Source organism: Corylus avellana, chromosome 3, assembly GCF_965113065.1.
Source record: "Corylus avellana chromosome 3, dhCorAvel1.hap1.2, whole genome shotgun sequence".
Lineage (NCBI taxonomy): Eukaryota > Viridiplantae > Streptophyta > Magnoliopsida > Fagales > Betulaceae > Corylus > Corylus avellana.
Window position 1 is genome coordinate 7,005,057 of NC_142492.1, and position 20,508 is coordinate 7,025,564.

The 20,508-nt window shown below is 36.3% G+C and overlaps 1 protein-coding gene across 5 annotated transcripts; it reads right to left on the reverse strand.

Moving 5' to 3' along the window:
• Positions 1-3: 3 nt before the first annotated feature.
• On the reverse strand, positions 4-19,562 carry LOC132173631 (ARM repeat superfamily protein). Of its 5 annotated transcripts, XM_059585171.2 has the most exons (28): positions 19,229-19,562; positions 19,016-19,111; positions 18,767-18,930; positions 18,279-18,552; positions 18,138-18,205; positions 17,934-18,003; positions 17,470-17,832; positions 15,214-15,293; positions 15,063-15,114; positions 14,702-14,855; positions 14,183-14,270; positions 12,622-12,724; positions 12,435-12,522; positions 9,743-9,840; positions 9,429-9,611; positions 8,576-8,821; positions 8,147-8,242; positions 7,939-8,033; positions 7,758-7,821; positions 7,579-7,666; positions 7,401-7,474; positions 6,133-6,399; positions 5,929-6,002; positions 4,519-4,625; positions 2,530-2,648; positions 1,936-2,013; positions 576-781; positions 4-494 (listed from the first exon to the last, which is right to left on the reverse strand). In XM_059585171.2, exons 1-28 carry the CDS (start codon positions 19,418-19,420, stop codon positions 482-484), a joined length of 3,600 nt encoding a protein of 1,199 aa, XP_059441154.2. In that variant the 5' UTR covers positions 19,421-19,562; the 3' UTR covers positions 4-481. The 5 variants fall into 5 exon arrangements, with proteins under 5 accessions (XP_059441154.2, XP_059441155.2, XP_059441156.2 ...); XM_059585172.2 differs by lacking the exon at positions 4-494 and having other exon boundaries at positions 662-777; XM_059585173.2 differs by lacking the exons at positions 4-494; positions 2,530-2,648 and having other exon boundaries at positions 689-781.
• Positions 19,563-20,508: the final 946 nt, after the last annotated feature.

Consider the following 20,508-nt stretch of genomic DNA (forward strand, 5'->3'; position numbering starts at 1 on the left):
GCATCAAAGAATTTGGAGTTTATCAGTATTGTTATATCACTTACCCATTTACAATTAAAAGCCTCAAGTACAAGAAATAATCTCTACTTTCGGATAATCATTGTGATCATTTTACTATATAGGATCATACTCCCCCTTAATCTTCCCCTTTCCCTTGTATTATTCAGAAAAACAAAAAACAAACTATATAGGCTCATAAAATGGGTGGTATACAATTAATTAATGAGGTGACACTATGTGATTGATTGTAGACTAAACATATTAACTTTACACTAAGAATCTAATCACAAGGAGGTTGTATCTTACGGATTAAGGCCTCACCACAGTAATGATAAAATGAATTTTCCCTTATAAATTAGACACGAGATCTGCATTCAGGTCCCTCCAAATTAGTACCCTAGCCAAGGCCCAAGGGGCGCACCCAATCCCAACCCTTCACTACTCCATTAAGAGGATCTTCAAAAGGATCAGTTTTCTTCATTTACTGCAAGTATCTGTAAGGTGCTAAATCATGGGGCTGGGAACTGCAGTGCAACGGTAACCAACCAAATGACAAGGACAATCCAGAAATTCACCTTATGCTGTTGTCCAACTTCTCTAGTTTCTGGATAATTGATTGATAATTCCTGCCTTTGTATAATTCAACAAGTGATCGTATTGCTTTGGATATCATCTCCTTCTTTTGGTCCCGAAGAGACATATTTTCAAATTCAGAACACGTACTTGTCTCCCCTAATGATGAGCATAGCATCTTCAACCAATCCTCAAGAAAGGAGGCTTTCTATGTGGAACAAAGTTAAAAAGCCAAAATGAGCAATTTGTCATGCACTATGAGAAATGATGAGATATAAAAGAATAATCAGTTAAAAGCAATGGAGCCAAGTTCTACCCCTTAAAAAAGGCACAGAGATACGGGAAAAGATTAGATTACTCCATGTTAGAGACGCACACCATAAGAGCAACCAAACGCAGGCGTGCAAAGAAAGGCAAATTTTTGAAAACAGAGCATGGGCATAGCACTTTCAAAATGCTACATATATAGATAGCATGCACAAACATCGACATATATTATTTAGTCAACTCTTCAATAAGAACTAAAGTTGTGATAATTTGACATAACTCCTGTGAAGTACAATGTAGACACACACAATTCATTTCATTGTTTGACTCTTTGACACGAGAAACCATTGTATTCCTAAATGTTGTACAAACGCAAACATCACTTTTTCTCCTCATACAGTACCATAACTACATACTACTTCATCAAATAATATGAGACTACTCATATTTCAATTTTACTTTATCTTTGGTTGTATGAGGGAGGAGAAAGGGAAAGGAAGTGGGGTGAAGTGAAGGGAAGGAAAGGAATGCCATCTTCCCTCTAGGTGTTAAATCGTTTAGAGGGAATCAGTGAGAGGGGAGATTGTTTTGTGACATCAGAACAGTTAAACCTTGCAAAATAGTCTTTCTCACTTTTGTTTCTTCCACTGCCTCCCAAATTGGGAGGAAACAAAATGGTGGGACAGGAAGGGGAGGATCCCTCCACCTCCCTTTCCTGCCCTCCCTTTCTACCCAACCAAACAAAGGAAAACTCCTCTCTCTTCCCTTCCTTTTCCCTCCAATCAAACTCGGTTAGAGAAACTTCTCCTTACTCTGCTATGTGTTCACTGTGTATAGGTCAGCCAAATGTCCAAAGTTATAGATTTCCATTGGAACATTATGGACAAGTATGAAAAGTGCAAACAAATGTCCAATGTGAAAAGAAGCATTAACGTTTGAAGCATGTCTAACACGGCTGTCAGCCAAATCAAAGTTGTGAAACCAATCCACACACACACAACCAACAGCACAAATGCATTACAGTATAGAAAACCCGGTTATTAAGCAAGGAAAATGTTGTGTAACAAGGAACCCCAACATCTTTGAAATACTTACTTTCACGAGAAAATCTTTCAGAGGTTCATGATCAGTGCTTGAAGCAAGGCTAAGAACATGCAACATGGTTGAGGTTAACTGTATGAGAAAAAAAGAAAAAAATTAAATCACACTAAATTACATAACACACACAAACACAGTAAAGGAAAAAAGCTTACCCAAAACATAACATTTTCCATGATTCAATAGAAATCTAAGCTTAAGGGCCGAATATAATAATTTAGAGTAATATTAGAAACCACATTTTTTATCAGACAACTATCCCACAATATTGACGTGTCAGTGTCAAACCAACTAACCCTTAGATTTATTTATTTAACAATGATCCAAGAGTTGGTTAGGATTGACACGTCAACATTGTGGGATAATTATAAGATAAAAATGTAGTTTTTAGCATTACTCATTTAGATCTTATTAGAATTTTCAAAAATTAACGTCAATTCAAGTGAAATTATGACTCTTTTTCTGCCTTTTCAAATGGACTCAGGAATTGTTGATAAGAACTGTAGGAGCATTCATGATACTTTGAAATCATAAACTGTAAACTAGTACTAATATAGAATTGCTCAAATGCAAAAGATTCAGGAGCTTGACCTGCTTCTCAAGCGCAACCCTATATTTGAAACTAGATGGTGCTGAAATCTGGTCCGAGCCTAGATTCTCTATTATATGCTCCAGACCTTGGATGACATCTGGGAAAGATTTCCCATAATCTGCATTAAATAAAGGGGGAGAAGACTAAGTTACCTTCTCATTCAAGAACTCCAATTTAGAACAGGATAGGAAATGTCAAATTGAAAAATACAAGGTCTTCCAAGGCAGGGTGTAGCACTATCAATACATTAAAAATATAACTGATTTTTTTTTTTTTTTTTATAAGTAATAAAAATTTTATTAAAGAACAAAGAATCGCAACCCTGGTACATATAAAATATACTTGAAACTAGAAAGACACCTTTTAGAAGGGGAACAAAGATCAAGAAAAACAGGAAAAATCAAACGCAGTATGTAAGTCTAAAGTAATTGTCCAAAGGTAGGATTGGCAATCTTTTATACGACCCGCGAATCCGACACGAAATTAGAGGGTTAGGGTTTGGCATAAATGGGTTGACCCACTTGACCCGTTTATGAAATTATATATATTTTTATATAATAAATACATGTTAAAACGGGTTAAACAGAACGCGTTTGGGTCTAAATGGGTCAAATAGGTCAACCCGTTTGTGACAAGTAGGTCGTGTTAGGTCACTCGCGGGTCGTGTTTGGTTTAAAGGTCTGACCCGTTTAGCTAAACAATTTGTGTTTGGGAATTCTACGCATTAATTACATATCCATTTCCTCCTTTTTGAACCAAAGCAGATAGGAGAGGAACTCCCAGTTGACATGGTAATAGGCACAACACTCCAGAAATTCTAGATTTCAGTATGTTGTCCAAACATTCGTTGGCTATATGAACTGAATCTAGACTTATCTCCCCCCTATAAAAGCATTCTGCATAGAAAAGAGTGAACCCAAAACCTGTTTCATTCTAAGAGCAATGACCTTAGCCAAAATCTTATATACACTTCCTACCAGGCTAATAGGTCCGAAGTTCCTTACTTCCAACTACCCAATCTTTTTAGGGATAAGGGCAATGAAAGTAGCATTTAAGCTCTTCTCAAACAAACCATGTTCATGAAAAGTATGGAAGACGCGCATCAGATCGTCCTTCACTATTGCCCAACACGATTGAAAAAAGGCAATATTGAATCCATCTAGCCCCAGTGCTTTACCACCATCCATACTAAGCAACGTCTGATAGACTTCCTCCTCTTGGAACGGCCTCTCCACCCATTCTGCTTCTCCTAAATCTAGCAAGGGAAACTCCAAACCATCTAATTTGGGCCGCCAAGGGGTGGTTTCAGAAAAAAGGTTCTTGTAATATTGAAAGATTGTATCATTGATTGGAAGTGTCCATACTATCAAATGCTAAGACTGGACAAAAATTATTCATCCAATGGGAGTTGGCAAGGCGGTGGGAAAAACTCATATTCTGATCCCCTTCTTTCAGCCAAGTCGCCCTTGATTTCAGCATCCAGCTAACTTCTTGCATAAGAACTACTTTCTCCAACTCTGCTTTCATCAAAGCCCCTTTTGACTACCTCTTCTTCTGTAAGAGGCCTCTCCTCTTCCAGCAAAACAAGGGACCAGATCTCCTCCAAAAAGGACCCTTTTCTCACTTCTACATTTCCAAAGACCTTTTTGTTCTAGCATTTTAAATTAAGCTTCAACCTTTTAAGCTTGTACGCCTAAACAAAGCAAGGGACACCAAGACACTGGTATGAATTCCACCACCGTTTCACCAAATCACCAAAGCCTTTTGCTTCCAACCACATATAGCGTGAATCTCTAGCCATACCACCACTGTCAAGCAAAATATCGACATTATCTAATAAAGGTCATGAAGTGATAAATCCGTATGCCATGGATTTAATTAAAAATGTCAAATTTGGCTGATACTGATAGGCATTGTTGAGTTACTACAAAAACTAAATTTACATTTTAATCTTGACAATGCAAAAAAGGATCCAGCCTACTACTCACCATGAATTGATGCCGGCACAGCTAAAGCAGCAGCTGCATGTATCCTGATCTTAAAGTTGGAAGAATCACGCAATAATAGTAGAAGAATACTAAATACAGATGGAGCCCTGCCCAAAAACACAAGAATACATAATTACATTATATTATGAATGTACTTCAATACTCAAAAGGAAGACATTCATGAAGCAGGCAGATGATATATGTGCTCAACAAATGAACATGATCTATTATTTTGCACTAGCATGACTGGGATCCACAGGAAGCCACTTAAACCTACCAAAAGGCCTAAGTATTTCAAGTACTTCACTACCTTTCACTAAGTGAAACATTTTGTTTTCTCACTATATGCCAAACTGGAGTAATGTCAATTCTGCGTGGCGTTATCTCTCTCGCAAATTCTCAAGATTGAATACCGCTGAATACAACCATGAGTTTGGTTACCGAAACATCTAAATTGCTATTTAGGGGAACAAAAACCTATGAAGACTTGCACTACTTGATCATGAATCTGTAAACAAATATTAGCATACACAAATACACCCTCATTACAGTTGAATCACTATGGTCTTCTCTATACATGCCCAAACCACATAAGTTTCTATCCCTTAATCAACTACGGATATAAATTTCCTACAAACTGGGTTGTAGGAATTCCTCCAATCCAGTCTTTAAAAGTGCTATGTCCCTTGAGCATGTAAGAATCATATGTTTTTTTATTAAGACTATTAAAAACGCATGTAAGAAGCATATGCTATTAAAAAATGTGTTCTTCTCACTAAGAGACAAGTGGCACTTTTAGAAGCTAGGTTTGATGAAATTTCCAACAACCCAGTTTGTAGGAAATTTTTGTCCATTCAAATACACCCATATGTGTATGAATGTTTCTTACTTCTCCATCAAGAATTTCTACAATTAGCATGAAACAGGAAACTAGAAACTGAAATCCATCCGTAGACACCTAGATGAAGTTTATGAACTTTGCCAGTACAAAGATAAAGTTTCCACTTGCTTATTCACCATTGCAGTTTAATCAGCTAATAATTATTTGTAGCATCAGCACGTTTAAATCGCTTTAATGTCATGTTTTGAAGATCGTGAGACTTCGGTGGAAGAGCTAAAGAATATCAGGTACAAATCACTTCATACATGGATTTGGGCGTATAATAGCTCACACTTTTCCAACTTGCTAAATTTTTGGATTTTTGTTCTTTTTCTCCTTAATGGAAGGTTTCTTGTGTATACTTTACGTGTATTAGGGTTGTGCTCCTTTGTGCTTTTAATGAAATTGACTTACTTGATAAAAGCAAAAAATTGTAGCATTGACATGTATCTATATTTTGTTAACAAAAAATCAGGAAAATACATATGTAAGCAAATAGCATCTCAACCATCCCAGCATAAGTACCATACCAATCCATGTCTTGCAGTCTTAATGTCTCATTTAGAAATAGGTTGCTCAATGCATGACAAACATTCCACTGGACCTGTTAGACAGACAGTCACACTTAAAAGAGTGCCTGACAGACTTGATATTAAGAACAAAAACATGCATACTTCTCAGTCATGTTCAAGTACAAAGTTGGTTACACAAATGTAACAATGGGATTATGATACCTTAACATTCCCGGTTGTGACACAAGAGATAAAAGCTTGGACCATTCTCTCAAGCCAACGTGAATCTTCTATAGAAGCTGGATGGAATGAGCTTGATGCATTTCCATGGCTACCTTTCCTATCATTGCTTGATGTGAAAACCTCATTGCTATTGTTCTTCCGAGATAAGCCCATATGGTCCATTGGCTTGTCAAAACTACCAGATAAACATGTACATTTAACAAATCTTGAGAGATTCCCAAGAGCCCTCACAGCATTTGATTTTATCTGATGGAAAGGAAAAGGAAAGGACTTACTAAAGAATCGAACAATGATTAAAAAAAAGGAGGTTCTTTTTTTTAAAAAAATCATTAAAGGTGAGCTTGGTAGCAATAAAACAAATCCTTTTCAACTTAAAGATCATATCTGCTGCTGAAAAAAGAAGAAGAGTAAAACCTGAAAACCAAGCCACTGAGAGAAATGCAGTAATTTTAACCACGGGGAAGAGAGACAAGTAGGGGGGAGGGGCAAATGAAAATGAAATCAAAATGTTTAATACTATATCTAACTGGTGGTATATGTGATTTAGGACAGAAGCTCTGCCTCAATACGGTAACACAAAACAATTTTATTAGAATGACTTCCAAATCCATATAATAGTGACATAGATAATAAAATAAATTAAATTGTGTTCCTGTTTTTTGGAACTGCCATGTGAAAAGGTGTATGATACTTATGTATTAGATATATGCACACTCATCAGGACTAATTTAAATTTATCACATGAAAAAAAAAAAAAAAAACTCAGACAAATATAAACATCTACCAGTATCTAATACATGCCTAAGCATGAAAAAAATACAAGGTCCTGAAAAAATCAATGATAGAGATTTCCAAAAATGGTTATTTTGTTGGTCATATTGATCAATGTGCTATATAAATTTTTGCGAATATCTTGATTGACGGGTGGCTCCTGCATCCTGCCTCGTCCATAATGATTTATTAGTTTATCAGTTATAAATAAAATATCCAGTTGACTGAACTGCTAAATGAGATAAAGCCACAATGACGACTTTATAATATGACAAACTAGAAAGTGCATATTGATGCAATAGGTCAAGGACTATAAAAGTACCTATTGCTGTGCACAAAGGTGGGAGAGAGAGAACCGAGATAGAAACAGAGACAGAGACAAAAGTATAAAATGCTACTTCAACAAGTATGCATGAATGCAATGGGTCCAAACTCCAAATAGAGAGTGAAACAAATTACCAAATAACAAAACTTACCTTGTCTCCATCCTTTGTTAGACGCAAAGCACACTCGGTTAACAACGCAATTAACGAAGAGTCTGCATTTGAGTCTGTAACAAATAATAACAATAACTGATTAGAAAGGGAATGCAATAATACTACAAAAAAAGAAAAAGCTTGACTCATAAAAGTACACTTGTAACCTCAAGCCCACCTTTGGATGGTTTTGATGGAAAATCATCAATACAGAGACGGATTGAATCACATATGTTGGCCAAAGCCCAAGAGGCTGTTATTTTTACCTGAAACAAGTACTTTCAATAAGATTTACTTTCTATAGTAACAAATTTCAAATGTGTGATCTAAAATTTAATATTAAAAACAAAAATATACCGAGACCAGGGGATCGCGAGTATTAATCTCAACAGCATGGATAAACTTGTCGAGGATCTCTGCACTATATGGTTTGAGTTTTTAGTAAAATCCCTAGCCATGGTTCTTGCACAAAAACCAGTAGATAAATGATCATAAGAATGTTACTAGACCATTTCATTTCACAGCATTTCATAATCACCTTTGAGAAACTTGAGGAAAACATGTGATGACACCAATGGCTCGACAAGCAGCAGACCTAACTGAAGGCACCTCATTGTATACAGAAGCATTTATCTACAAAGATTTTGCAATTAAATCCATAACCTAATTGGCAAAGACATTCTGTTCCATTCATCATAACACAGAAAGCAAACACAGATTCAAGTACACATTGCATCAAAACTTACTAATGAAGAAAGAATGAAATCTTGTTTCTCCTTCGTGAGAGAGGAGAACACAGAGGAAGTTATGCCCGCAAAACACGTAACTGATGCAGCTCTCACCTTCCAGAGAAATAAAAACAATTTAGATATTATACGTACTTGAATCTGAGTTTTCCAGACAATATAAACTTTCACCATCATCATTGAGACGAGATTGCTTATAAAAATACCTGCCATACAGAAATCAAAAACTGGAAGAAAACTCAATTTTCTTTTTTGATAAGTGTAAGAAAACTCAATTTTCTGTCTACGCAAATAATATGACAAAACACAGAAGAGATATCATTTTGATGAACATAGAAACCTAAAGCAAATAAGATGAGAATTCCAACAAAACCAAATATATTAATGACACTTGTTCAAAAAGAATGAAGAGACAAAAACCTAACCAACCATTGCACAAGTATGCCATAAAATTAGAGGCATATGCTTCTCAATTGCCTCACACCACTGCTCAATTCCTGACGGGCATGCTTTGGCTTCACTTTCGGTAAGTTCTGTGCTATCTAGTTCATAAGATGGGGCTGATGAAATTTTCTTTATCCTTATGCACTCAGAAGTAAATGGGGTAACTTTATCATCCAAAAGATCCTCAGTTCCTTTAAATCCAGATAATGCACGAAGACATTCATCCAAAACCTGAAAATTTTAACATAAAAAACTATGACAGGATGAACAGAGTAAGAAGAACAAGAAGAGGTATTCCTGTCACAAAAAATAAAACTTGAGGTTCTATTCTATCTAGTCCTTATATCCTCTAAAACTTTAAATACTGAGAAATCTGCATTCAAGCCAAAGTTCTTACATCAAAGCCGCTTGAACAGAATTTCAATAGTTAAATAAATTCAGAAGATAGACATCATGAAAAAAAAAAAAAAAACACAAAAACATAAAAACATAAATCTCCCTAATGAAGGGTTCACTGAAAGCTAGTGTCCGAGAAGTGAACCAAAAATAGAAACCCTATGGTACAATCAGTGCAGATCATTGAAGGACATATGCTTGCTTTGAGAATATGGCACAATCAGTAGAAACCATAGGAGGGAATCCTTTTTTTTTTTTTGATAAGTACCATAGGAGGGAATCCTTAAATCTAAATGAGCTGAATCTGCCCTTTTTCTTACGCTAGACAAATATATTTCACCACAAACCAACAAATAAGGATTTGTTTTATCTTTTATATTTTTGGGTGTGTGAGTTGTGTGTGTGTTGGGGGGGGTGGGGGGGGGGGGGGAAGACATTCTACCTTGACAGCGGCTGTAATAACTTTTTCCCCAATAAACCCAACAGTGTCTCCAGTGTGTCCCTTCCATGGCCTTGCATAAACTTCTGGAGTTGGTACCGTCAAGAAGCCATAAACAATGGTGGAAACTTGTCCCCAACATGCAAACACAATATTTGGGTAATTGTGTGACACAGTTTTCAGTGCCTGCAACCAATAAGAAGAAAATAGCAAGAACAAGGGACGGCCAGACAAGAATTACTAATCCCACTATTAATTATAATTGTTAGAAGCCAACCATCACAAATGAAACAGTATTAGCTTTCTTAAAATATTACCTGGAGAGCCTCAAAGCATACATTTGGGCTGGTTAGTTGTTCTGCATATTGAAATAATGTAAAAAGAACACCTGACTTCTTTTCAGCCTCAAGGAAGCCTGAAAAAAGGTATCAAATGAAATCTAATGTAATTGACAAGGAAATTATCAAAGGAATGAATGAAATTTCTAAAATTAATAGTAAGTTTGGGATGCAAATAAAAAATCAAGCCTAAAGAAAATAGGCAGTGGCAACGAAAAGGTCATCTATACTTGCCAGTTTCTTCTGATAACTTACGTCAATTAATAATAGTAGTCAGTAATGAACTTGTTAGAAGAGTTATTAGGGTTTGTTAGTCATTAGGATTTGGGGGTATTTTCATCATTGTAATAACTAAAACAGAAGTTTGGTCAGGACTGTTAACTACAGTTTGATAGGCTCTCCTGGTTTTGTTTGCGAAGTTCCCACACACGATTCTCAATGTGTAAGTTGAACTTAAAAGGCATGTAGATGTTCAGCATCCACTGTGTTCAATGTCTTTGTCTGGTTATAGATGGTTATAACAATTTATTTCAGGCTACTAGTAACAACATCCGTGAGCACCTTTAAAGAGTTGGCTATGAAAATAAATCGAAGTTGTCAGTATCACGAGTTGCGTGAGGTGGCAGGTTGAATTTGAAAGAAAGCTTTCTGAGCATTATAGGGAAGAAGAACCAAGTGATTCCCACCAAACTAACAAAAAAAATCAATGCAGATTTTATCATTGATTGAACCTTATTATTATTCTAAAAAAACATATTATTGATTGAACCTGGTGATTCATCACCTAAGCCTTGACGGACTGATGAAGTTGAAAGGAAAGTCGAAGGAGAGGAATTGGGTTGCACTTATCAAGAAACCTCAAGTGCACAAATTGTTTCCATCAAGTGGCTAACTTGAATAGGATAAATAATTTCATCGAGTTGGATCACTGCTCTCTGATCATTCTGAGATCAGGGGACATGTGCTTTTCTATAACCAATTGCTTTCCCAACAGTTTAGTTAGCGGCCCAAGTTGTTGCTAAGGAGGAAGCCATATGGTTAGAGACAGTTTGAGGAATCTAAGTGTTTGGAGGTGGTGAAAGGTATGAATAGTAATAAGGCGTCAGGCCCCGATGCTTTTACTATGTCTTTCTCCAAGCATGTTGAGACGTGATTAAAGATTATGTCATGAGGGTTTTCCATGATTTTCATGCTAGATGTAAGTTTGAAAAAGGCCTTAATGCGACTTTTATTGCCTTCATTCTAAAGAAGCTCGGGGCAATTGATGTTAAAAGTTTTAAACCAATTAGTGTGAGTGGGGTTTATAAGATTATTGCCAATTCCTAGCCAATAAATTGAAAAGGGTTGTAGAGAAGACTATTTCGAAGCCCTAAAATGTGTTTGTCAGAGGTAGGCAAATTCTAGACTCCGTGCTCATAGCTAATGAATGCTTGGATTGCAGGATCAAATCTGGTGTTCCAGGTGTGCTTTGCAAACTGGATATTAATAAGGTCTATGATCTAGTTAACTGGGAGTTTCTTTTGTACTTGTTGAGGAGGTGTGGTTTTGGAGAGAAATGGTGTAATTGGATAGCATTGTATTTCTGTTGTGTGCTTTCTGTCTTGGTGAATGGTCCCCCTTCTAGTTTCTTCATCAGATCTCGTGGTCGGAGACAGGGAGATCATCTATCTTCTTTGCTCTTTCTCATTGTTATAGAGGCTCTTAGTAAAATGATTTTTGCGACAGTTGATGGAGGCCTTCGTTCAAGCTTTTTTTTAGGGTCTAGGAACTTTGATAAGGCTCTCTTTTCCCTTGGAATAGTATTTGGCAGACTAAGGCTCCCTTAAGAGCGACTTTTTTTGCTTGGTCGACGGCCCTAAGAAAGATCCTTACCATGGAAAATCTTTGGAAGTTGCATGTCATAGAGATTGATAGGTGTTGCATATGCAAAAAAATTTTAAAATAAATAAATAAAAATTAAGAGTCAAAGGATCATCTTCTTCTCCATTGTGAGGCGGCGTGTGCCCCATAGAATGTTTTCTTCAATCGCTTTGGGCTTTCCTGGGTTATGCCTACACTAGTTACTGACTTGGATACTTGTTAGTTGACTACTGGCAGCATTCAAAGTGTTGTTGTATGAAAAATGGTGCCCTCTTGTCTTTTATGGTGTATTTGGAGGGAAATGAATGATAGGAATTTTTTAGATCATGAGAGCAAGTCTTTCTTCTTCAATACTCTTTATCTATTGACAACTGCCTATATTTCTCTTTTGGTCCTAAGTTTTCATGATTTTCTTGTTCTTTTTTCTTCTTCTAGTTACATGTTTTCTCTTGTATATTTCTTGTGTATTTGATGGCGCCTTACACTTTTAATGATATTTCGATTACATATATAAAAATAAAATAAAAATAAAAAAGTAATAGCGCCTAGAATCCTCCATTCTTACGTCTTAGAACTCTAAAACTTTGTTAATGCCTCTTAAGATTTGCTTTGTTGAATGGGGAGAGAGAGCATGCTTAGGCAATTTTGTAATTCTGGTGCTTTTGGATGTTGTGATTGTTTTTCCCTCTCAGGCTTCCTTTAGGAGCTATGAGGTTTTGGAAGCTACAAGATTTACAAAGATTTTCTCTAGGTGTCTGTACTTAAAAGTAAAATTAGAATTGCCTACACACAAAAAGGGGGTTGAGCAAACCTGTAGATATTTCTTCGAAAAGCATTTGTCTGACTTGTATGGAAGGTGAAGTAGAAAGAGCTGCCGTCAAGCAACTAACAGCAGCAGCCTGTTAAAGGAGGTAGAAATATAACAAGACATTGCAGAAAGAGCAAGGGAGAGGGGGGATTCATATATATTTCCACATAACATATATCAGGAGACTAACCAGAAGACCACTCTGATCATTTCTGAATGAAAACCCATCGTTAACCCTTGTTCGTAGAGATGTGATAACTGTTGGCAACAAATCTCCAGGCATTCTTGAATATCTGAAGAGTGATCACGAATACAAACAACAATTTTGTGATTAGACACATTTTCTCAATAGAAGAATGCATTTGAAGTATGATCGAACTGAAAGGCTGGAACATTCAGCATTAGAGTGTAAATGCGTAGAACCTCTGAATTAGTCAATTGAATGCTATCAGCATGATATGCACTTACCAATGCTCATCCACCACTCAAAAAAGAATTGATATTATATGCTCAATTTGTCACTAGGCCCACTTATGGTAAAATTAATCAACTAATTAGTTCCTAATCCTACCCTAACCTATATTTCAAATTACCAGATTATAAACATTATCCTATAATGAAACAACATTCTAAGAGGTTCAGAATCTTCAGATCCGTAATCAATTGCTATGGACCAGCAGTTTGCTTTGTGTTATTTTGAGAAAACTTTTGCGGGTTAGTATCGATTATATCCCTCATAACAGTAAATAATATTTGCGATATATCATAACATCATGTATTATACCTTTGTATAAGATAGTTAAAAACTATTGGTGTGTATACAGACATTGTTGGGAAATGTAAATTTAGAGGACATGATCATCTATACACACGCCCAAGCTGCACAAGATTATCCCAGTGTGACAGGTAGGTGACAACTTGAACCACATATGCCACATTTTGCAATTGAATTCTCACGACTTGGCATGTGTTTTGCACGTATAAGGTTTTGCAAATTAGTTTAGCACCAAAAGGACAACCATTTTTTTTTTTATAAGTAATGCAAATTCCTTAAAAGCACAGAGTGGCACAACCACCATATTCCGACAATTCAATGAACCTGCTGTGATTATTTCCTCGTCACCACAAAACATACACTATATTCCCCATTCGAAAGATCCTCCAAAAATCACTTAATTCTTCTCCTTTGATCAACACCTCCAACGACTTCATCAGCCAAACCATGCTTGCCCAGCCCAGGACCACCACTCAAAACACTCCTCGTACTTCTCTCTGCTAACTGGACACCACCAAAACCAATCTCATGATGGAACTCAAACGATTTTGCTTCCACATAGAAATATCCCAAGTGTCCCATCTCTAGAATCCGATGAACACTTAACAGAAAAATTCCATTAACACACCTCTAAAACAAACCTCATGCGCCGACACTTACCTCATGCACTACCTATCATCTCGTCTATCGTCAGAAGCTAATATATAACAAAATTATTTATATCTATTACTTCAAATATTATCAAGAAAATGGATGGGAGATCCAAAAGCAAGGAAGAGATTTCCTCCAAGGGCCTTGGCTAATGTGCTAAATGATTCAATAGGGTTCCAAAAGGACAACATGAGAAGCAATAAGTAATTTTTTTTTTTTTTTTTGATAAGTAAGAAGCAATAAGTAATAGTAAAGCAGTTTATCAAGTAGAGTAAAAGACAAAGGTTTAACGAATATAAGATCACTAAGAGAAGAAGATTCATACGGTGTGGACAATACTAATTGCATGAGAATCTTGAATAAGGATGCCAGCAATCTACCATGAGTTTCACGTTGGACTAAGTACAAAATCCCTACACAAGATAGATATGGAACAGATGTAATACTCAAGCATGTAAACAGTAAAAATAATAATTTAGAAGCATAGAAAAAAAGCACCAAAAGAAGGCACAATTTCCACCAACCTAAATGAAGAGTACAGCAATGTATTTTTTGTAAAATCACTAGATGTCCTAAAAACATACGCTGATAGGAAATGATAACATTAATCATTTAATTAATATTCTATCACTCTCTCTCAATAAATGAGGCATAAAGCGTAGAATTTTAACTAAAATGAGAGGTAAATTTTGGAGTTAGGGTTTGATTTCAAGACCATTGTCTTGAAAATTCAGATCGATCTATTCTAATATCGTGTTAATGATAAATCATTAGTTCTTCCAAAAGTTTAAGTTGATAGAAGTAAATTAAATCATTTAATTAACATTCTAGCATATTTCAATACCTGTATGCAGTTGCATTAGTATTTGTCCAAGAGAACTTGAAAGTGCCATAAAAGATCCGAACTTAGAAGATCCTTTGTATTCTGCAACCTGCAGAAAAATGGAAGAAGGCCCATCCAACATGACTTCCAGAGCTGAGGCAGAAGCAATTCGAGCCTAGGCAACACAAAACAGCACATATTAGCCTGTTAGCTAGGAACAACACTAAAGTAAAATCATAATATGATTGAAAAAAAAAAAATGTACCAAAACTGTAATTGGTGAAAAGTCGTTTTATGTATCATGTATCAAAATTTACAAAAAAAAAATTAATTACTAAAGGGGACCTAGTTTTAATTAAATAACCAAAAAAAAAGCCAATACCTTTAAATAAGGATCATATAGCAAACATGTCATTAAAGTAGCTTCAAACTTCCTGTATATAAGAAAGAAACAACAAAGTTGAAAGTTGAGAAATTTAGGGATAGAAGAAGAAATACAACAAAAACAGGACAAAGTACGACTAATGCTTCACCTAGGTTGTAGAACATCACTGGTTGGCAAAAGCAGAGTCCACTGGGTAGTGAATGATTTGGAATCAGCTTGACAGAGATCCTTAAGCCAAATTTTGAAGGAAAACGGTAAAAGTAAGCGTTGAAAATAGTTATCAAAATAGTTTATACTAGAGGTAATGATAATGGAACTGTGGAAGGGGCTAAGCTAACAAGCAAAGCACAACTTTTATCTGTTAAGATTTGTAGGAGGGGGAGTTTGAGAGGGAGAAGAGGAAAGGAGGCTGCTGCCTCTTCTTGTTATTAAGCTTAATAAACCTAATACAAAGCATCACAATATATAGACTAAACCCTAATGACATAAAGACCAAACTACCCTTAAACCCTAATGCTAATAACACTTCTAACACTCCCCCTCAAGCCGGAACATATACATCGTATGAATCCAGCTTGGAAGATACAAGCAAATCAAAAAACAACTAGAAAAACATACAACTAAAACTTATAGGAAGAAGTATGTTTAATCACTTAACCATTACTTTAACACTTCCCCTCACGTGTGGACTCTAATACCATGTTAAATTACCAGTTATCCCATAAGCTTAAGCTTACAGGAAGAGGTAAATTTAATCACTTAACCATTATTTTAACACTTCCCCTCACGTGTGGGCTCAAGCTCCCTTTTAATAGGTGAAACCCAACACGTGAAATATTTTATTTAAATGGGTGGTGAATTGATAGAGTCAAAGTTCGATCCCAGGACCTTTGGCTCTGATACCATGTTAAGATTTGTATGAGGGGGAGTTTGAGAGGGAGAAGAGGAAAGGAGGCTGCTGCCTATGCTTGTTATTAAGCTTAATAAACCTAATACAAAGCATCACAATATATAGACTAAACCCAAATGACATAAAGACCAAACTACCCTTAAACCCTAATGCTAATAACACTTCTAACATTATCTTTTGTGATAGGCAGTAATTTATTAACAATGCCAAAGGTAGCAAACATGCAAAAGGGGCATGCCAAAGGGACATCTAAAAATTAAGTAACAAATAAAAATAGGGCTAGCTGACACTTTCCTCTGACAAACTACCACCCTTGTATCACTTACACTCACAAACTTTAACTTAGTGCAACTTGGACCCTATTATGAAGTTTTGGTGTTAGTTTACCCCCTTCATCTAAATCAGCTATTAAGTTGGCAGAAAAACATATTCTGAATGTCCTTTATGTGAAAAGAGTCTTAAACATTTAAAAAGAAAAAAAAAATTACCAATCCCATTCTCAAATACCTCTTTTATATTGATTTTCAACATAAGAGATAGAAAATTTTATATTTAAACAAACATAAAGTTAGTATGTTTGTCAAGGGACACACACGTGTGGTAATTCATCGGGGGGAAAGTGTCATTTACCCTAAAAGTAAACTGAAAAGTGCTAAACTAAGAAAGAAAACTGGCACATGCTGTTTAAAATGAAGGGCCCAAGGAGGGTTGGCATGAAAAGTCCTCATGTTAAGCATTTTCACAAGAAGAGGATGCTCTAAAGACTCAAACCTGCACACCTGTGCATGGCAGCTAGAGATTTTTGTCATTACAGCACATAAAATCTTTTCACTGAAAATAAGACTATATTATATAGGAAAAACAAGCCTAAATAAAAATAACTCATAAGTGTCATTCTTTTTTTCTTTTTCTTTTTATAAGTAATCAATATATCATTAAAAGCGTAAGGCGCCCCCAGGCATACAGAGAGTATATGAAGGAAACTAACTACTAGGACCTAAAAAACAAGAAACTCATGAAAACTAATCACCTAAGGAAAAATAAAAGCAGCCGTTCAAAGATATAGGGTATTGAAAGAAAAAAGAGACTTAATCTACTCCAAAGTCCTCTTGTGGTCCTCAAAACTTCCATCAACCCAAGTGCCATTCCAGGTGTGATGGTCTCCTTAAGAGACCTTCACCAATACGTATAATACTTGGTGAATCTAACAGTTTAGTAACACGTCTAGATATAGGAAATTATACTTGTTGTCAAGTGGTACATCTGCTCCTCCAAATGGGGGAGATATAGGGTACAACCTAAAATAGGAGGAAGGATATTGGGGTAAGGGAGGGCTATCAGTTCTGTATGCTACTATTTCCAATTGATCTTTAAAAACATAACCCAAAAAAAAAAAAAAAAAAAAAAACAAGAACAACAGCAAGATGACACCTTGAATGACTCAAGCATCAGAAGGATGAATGAGAACAAGAAAAAATGGTGTTGTGAACTTACCTGAATGCAAACAATGGCAGCTACTCTGACCTTAGAGTTCTGAACAGTGTCACTGTCTTTAACCAATCCATCACTGTCACTGTAATCAGAATCTGATGATGTGAAATAACCCATAGAAGATTCATGATCTGAGAAACTTTGAGGATTATGAGCTTTCTTCTCCTTCATATTTGAAGTTTCCATTTTGCGCAAGTGTGGAGGCCTATATGGACTATGATCTACTCTTTTAGGTTCTTCCAAACTTGACTTGCTCACTGTATGGAGTTCCTTCTCCTGGTGAGCAGCAGCTGGATATGTAAGTTGTGTTCTACTACTAAGGCCATAGGTAAAAAACATTCGTAATGCCACTACAAAACCTGTCACCTGCAAAAAACATCGCAAAGTTAGAGATTCTAAAAGACAACGGCCGGAGATAAAAATCATCAATCGATCTCAAGTCCCAAAACACAAAGAAATTGACTTACATGGTCAGAAATGGAACATTTAGGATCCATAAGAACCAAATGCAGACAATGCAGGAGAGATGCATAAAACCTGCAGAGCAAAAGTACCACCAGTTGTAAAGGATGAGAAGAAGATTCAAACAAATACATTAGAACAAATAATCTGAAGGATTATTTTTTGTTTTTCTTTTCTTAGGATTAAGTTATAGAAAAGAGGAGGAATACCTGGACATAACATTGTCTTCCACAAGCAAGCTCTTAGATGCCAAGAAATCCATCACTCTCCTAAGAACCTATAGGAAATAGAGCAACCTAAGCATCTATATAGATAGACATCACCAAATAGGAAAAGAAAGGTATGCCCACCTCAATCATCGATTTCCAAACATCATCCGGAATGGATGACCCGTCTCTTGTGACAGTTTCACCAAGCATAGAAAAAGTGACAGTCTGGACTTCCCATAAACTGCAGTATCTGGGTCCTCTCTTTCCCATTTCAGCAGCACACTTTTGGTTTCTGATAGAATGAGATGAGCAAATTAACTCTGAGTGAGAGCTGACAATAATGCGGAGAAGGAATTTCACCAGCTGGATATCTTCAGATGGTGAACATTTTCTGTGACGAGCACTGATGAGCCGTCTGAGGTGCGAAAAGGAAAGTTAGAGCATGGTTGTAAGAATAAATTTTCAAGACGTAAACGGAAGTCATAACCAAGTGAAGCTTGAAAATAAAAGAAACCCGAGGCCATTTTATACTGTGCAAATATAGCAATAGCAATAGCACTATCATTCCGTAGAAATGAATTGGGCCAAAATGAGAAGGGGCAACTCGTAGAACATGTTCGAAAACTAACCTTATGGTCTCTAAGCAATCCATCATGGAAGTAATTTTAGCAGCATTAGCTGAAGAATCAGCTTTGTTAAGAAGATATTCCAGCATATTTGCAAATGAGTCAAGTATGAGAGACCACGAAGATGAGCTAATCTCATAGGAAACACGACGACATACATCACGAATCTGAGGCAAATTGAACGAAGAATAAATCAGGGCAAGAATCAATACCGAAGAACAGAGAACCAAAAGTAAAGCGCCGAGCGAATACCAAGTTTGATGTGTGAGAAAATGTAGCGGTCATATCTTGTGGGTCGTGACAATTAGAGGCAACCAATTCCAGCATAAACAAGATGTCGGAGGTAACCTATTCCAGTAGCGAAAACACACATTCATAGAAATAGAAATAGAAATGGAAATCCTCGTTCAAAGTGAATATCTTTTTATTATTGCAATACACAGCTGGGAGAGGGAAGAAGCGAACCTCGTGAGGAGGAAGATGTGGGGCGGCAGAGACGAGAGACTGAGAATGGGAGAAGACAAGATGCTGAAGGAGTTGGGGAATGGAAGAGGAGGGCGTGGCGCCGGCTCCACTTGCTAGGGTTTCGTCTCTCATCGTCAGAAACGCCGTCCTCCATGACCTAACTGCCGCCGATGATGATGACGATGACGCCATCCGCTACCGGAGCAAACAAAAATCCAGCTATCCGGCGAAGCCTCAACAGCTACTCAACAACAATGCATAGTAACTAAAGATAGCACGGTCTTCAACGGTAGAAACTACGAACTACCGAATGGTGAATACTGTTCGGTCTCACTGCAGGGCACGCTTGCCTTGTGAGTTGTGTCTATTTGGTTCAGGACCCGTTTGGAATTGCTATTTCAATAAGTACAATTTTATAATTTTTAAATCGCTATGTTTTAAAATTTGTTTTTTTATCAACGAGTGTTTGGATAACACTAACATATAATTGCAATTTCATGGTCAAATAGATAAATATTGCCCTAAATATTCTTTTAAGCGAAATCATAATTTTGATTTAAATTCACACTTTTTTCAAATAAACACCATATAGTCCGCTTATAGAAATCGCAGATTTTATCACGATTTTAAAATTTTCGTTTTTAAAATCACAATCTCAAATACTCAAAAATTGCAACTAGTTTAAAAACGTTGATTATTTATTTCCAAACGGACCCAAGTGACAGACCAACTCCCAAATGCACCAAGTAAACTAAAGACTATCAGAAACAATATGGACAGTTTTTCAAAAGGAAGATGAGTCTTTTGAATACTTAATCTAACGTTGAGGAATTTCTGTCAAAGAGGATATGTTGACATTTATAAGTTTGGGCAACTTTAACTGCAAAATGGGCATCACATGTACATGCTTGATCTAAAGCAGCATTTTACATAGAATTGCATGTTTATTTTATTTATATCATAGTATATTAGAAAAATATACCTTCATCACCAGTTACTTACACACTAATTAGAACAAGACTTTATGGGAACTAAGCATTAGCAAAAAAATGCACACCAAACTATATAGTTTTTTTTTTTTCCTCCGATCTTTTCTTTTGATGAGAAAGTCAATGGAGCATGGCATACACAATTGAAAGATACCTTAAATCTTAAGTATTTCGTACCACACCAAGAACTCAACACATGGCCGTCTCTCTCATATAGAGAGCTCAAGCAATGAAAGACGGGAGTGGGCACTCCCTCTTCAAGGTACGAAAGCTGATCATGGCATGTGTAGT

What these genes read in the sequence shown, in the direction of transcription:
- LOC132173631 (XM_059585171.2), bottom strand. Translation starts at nt 19,420, where the DNA reads ATGGCGTCATCGTCATCATCATCGGCGGCAGTTAGGTCATGGAGGACG. An exon ending in AGTGATGTTCTACAACCTAG is followed by an intron (nt 15,115 to 15,213) that starts GTGAAGCATTAG and finishes TCTTATATACAG; the next exon opens with GAAGTTTGAAGCTACTTTAA. An exon ending in TCACAACCGGGAATGTTAAG is followed by an intron (nt 6,003 to 6,132) that starts GTATCATAATCC and finishes TCTGTCTAACAG; the next exon opens with GTCCAGTGGAATGTTTGTCA.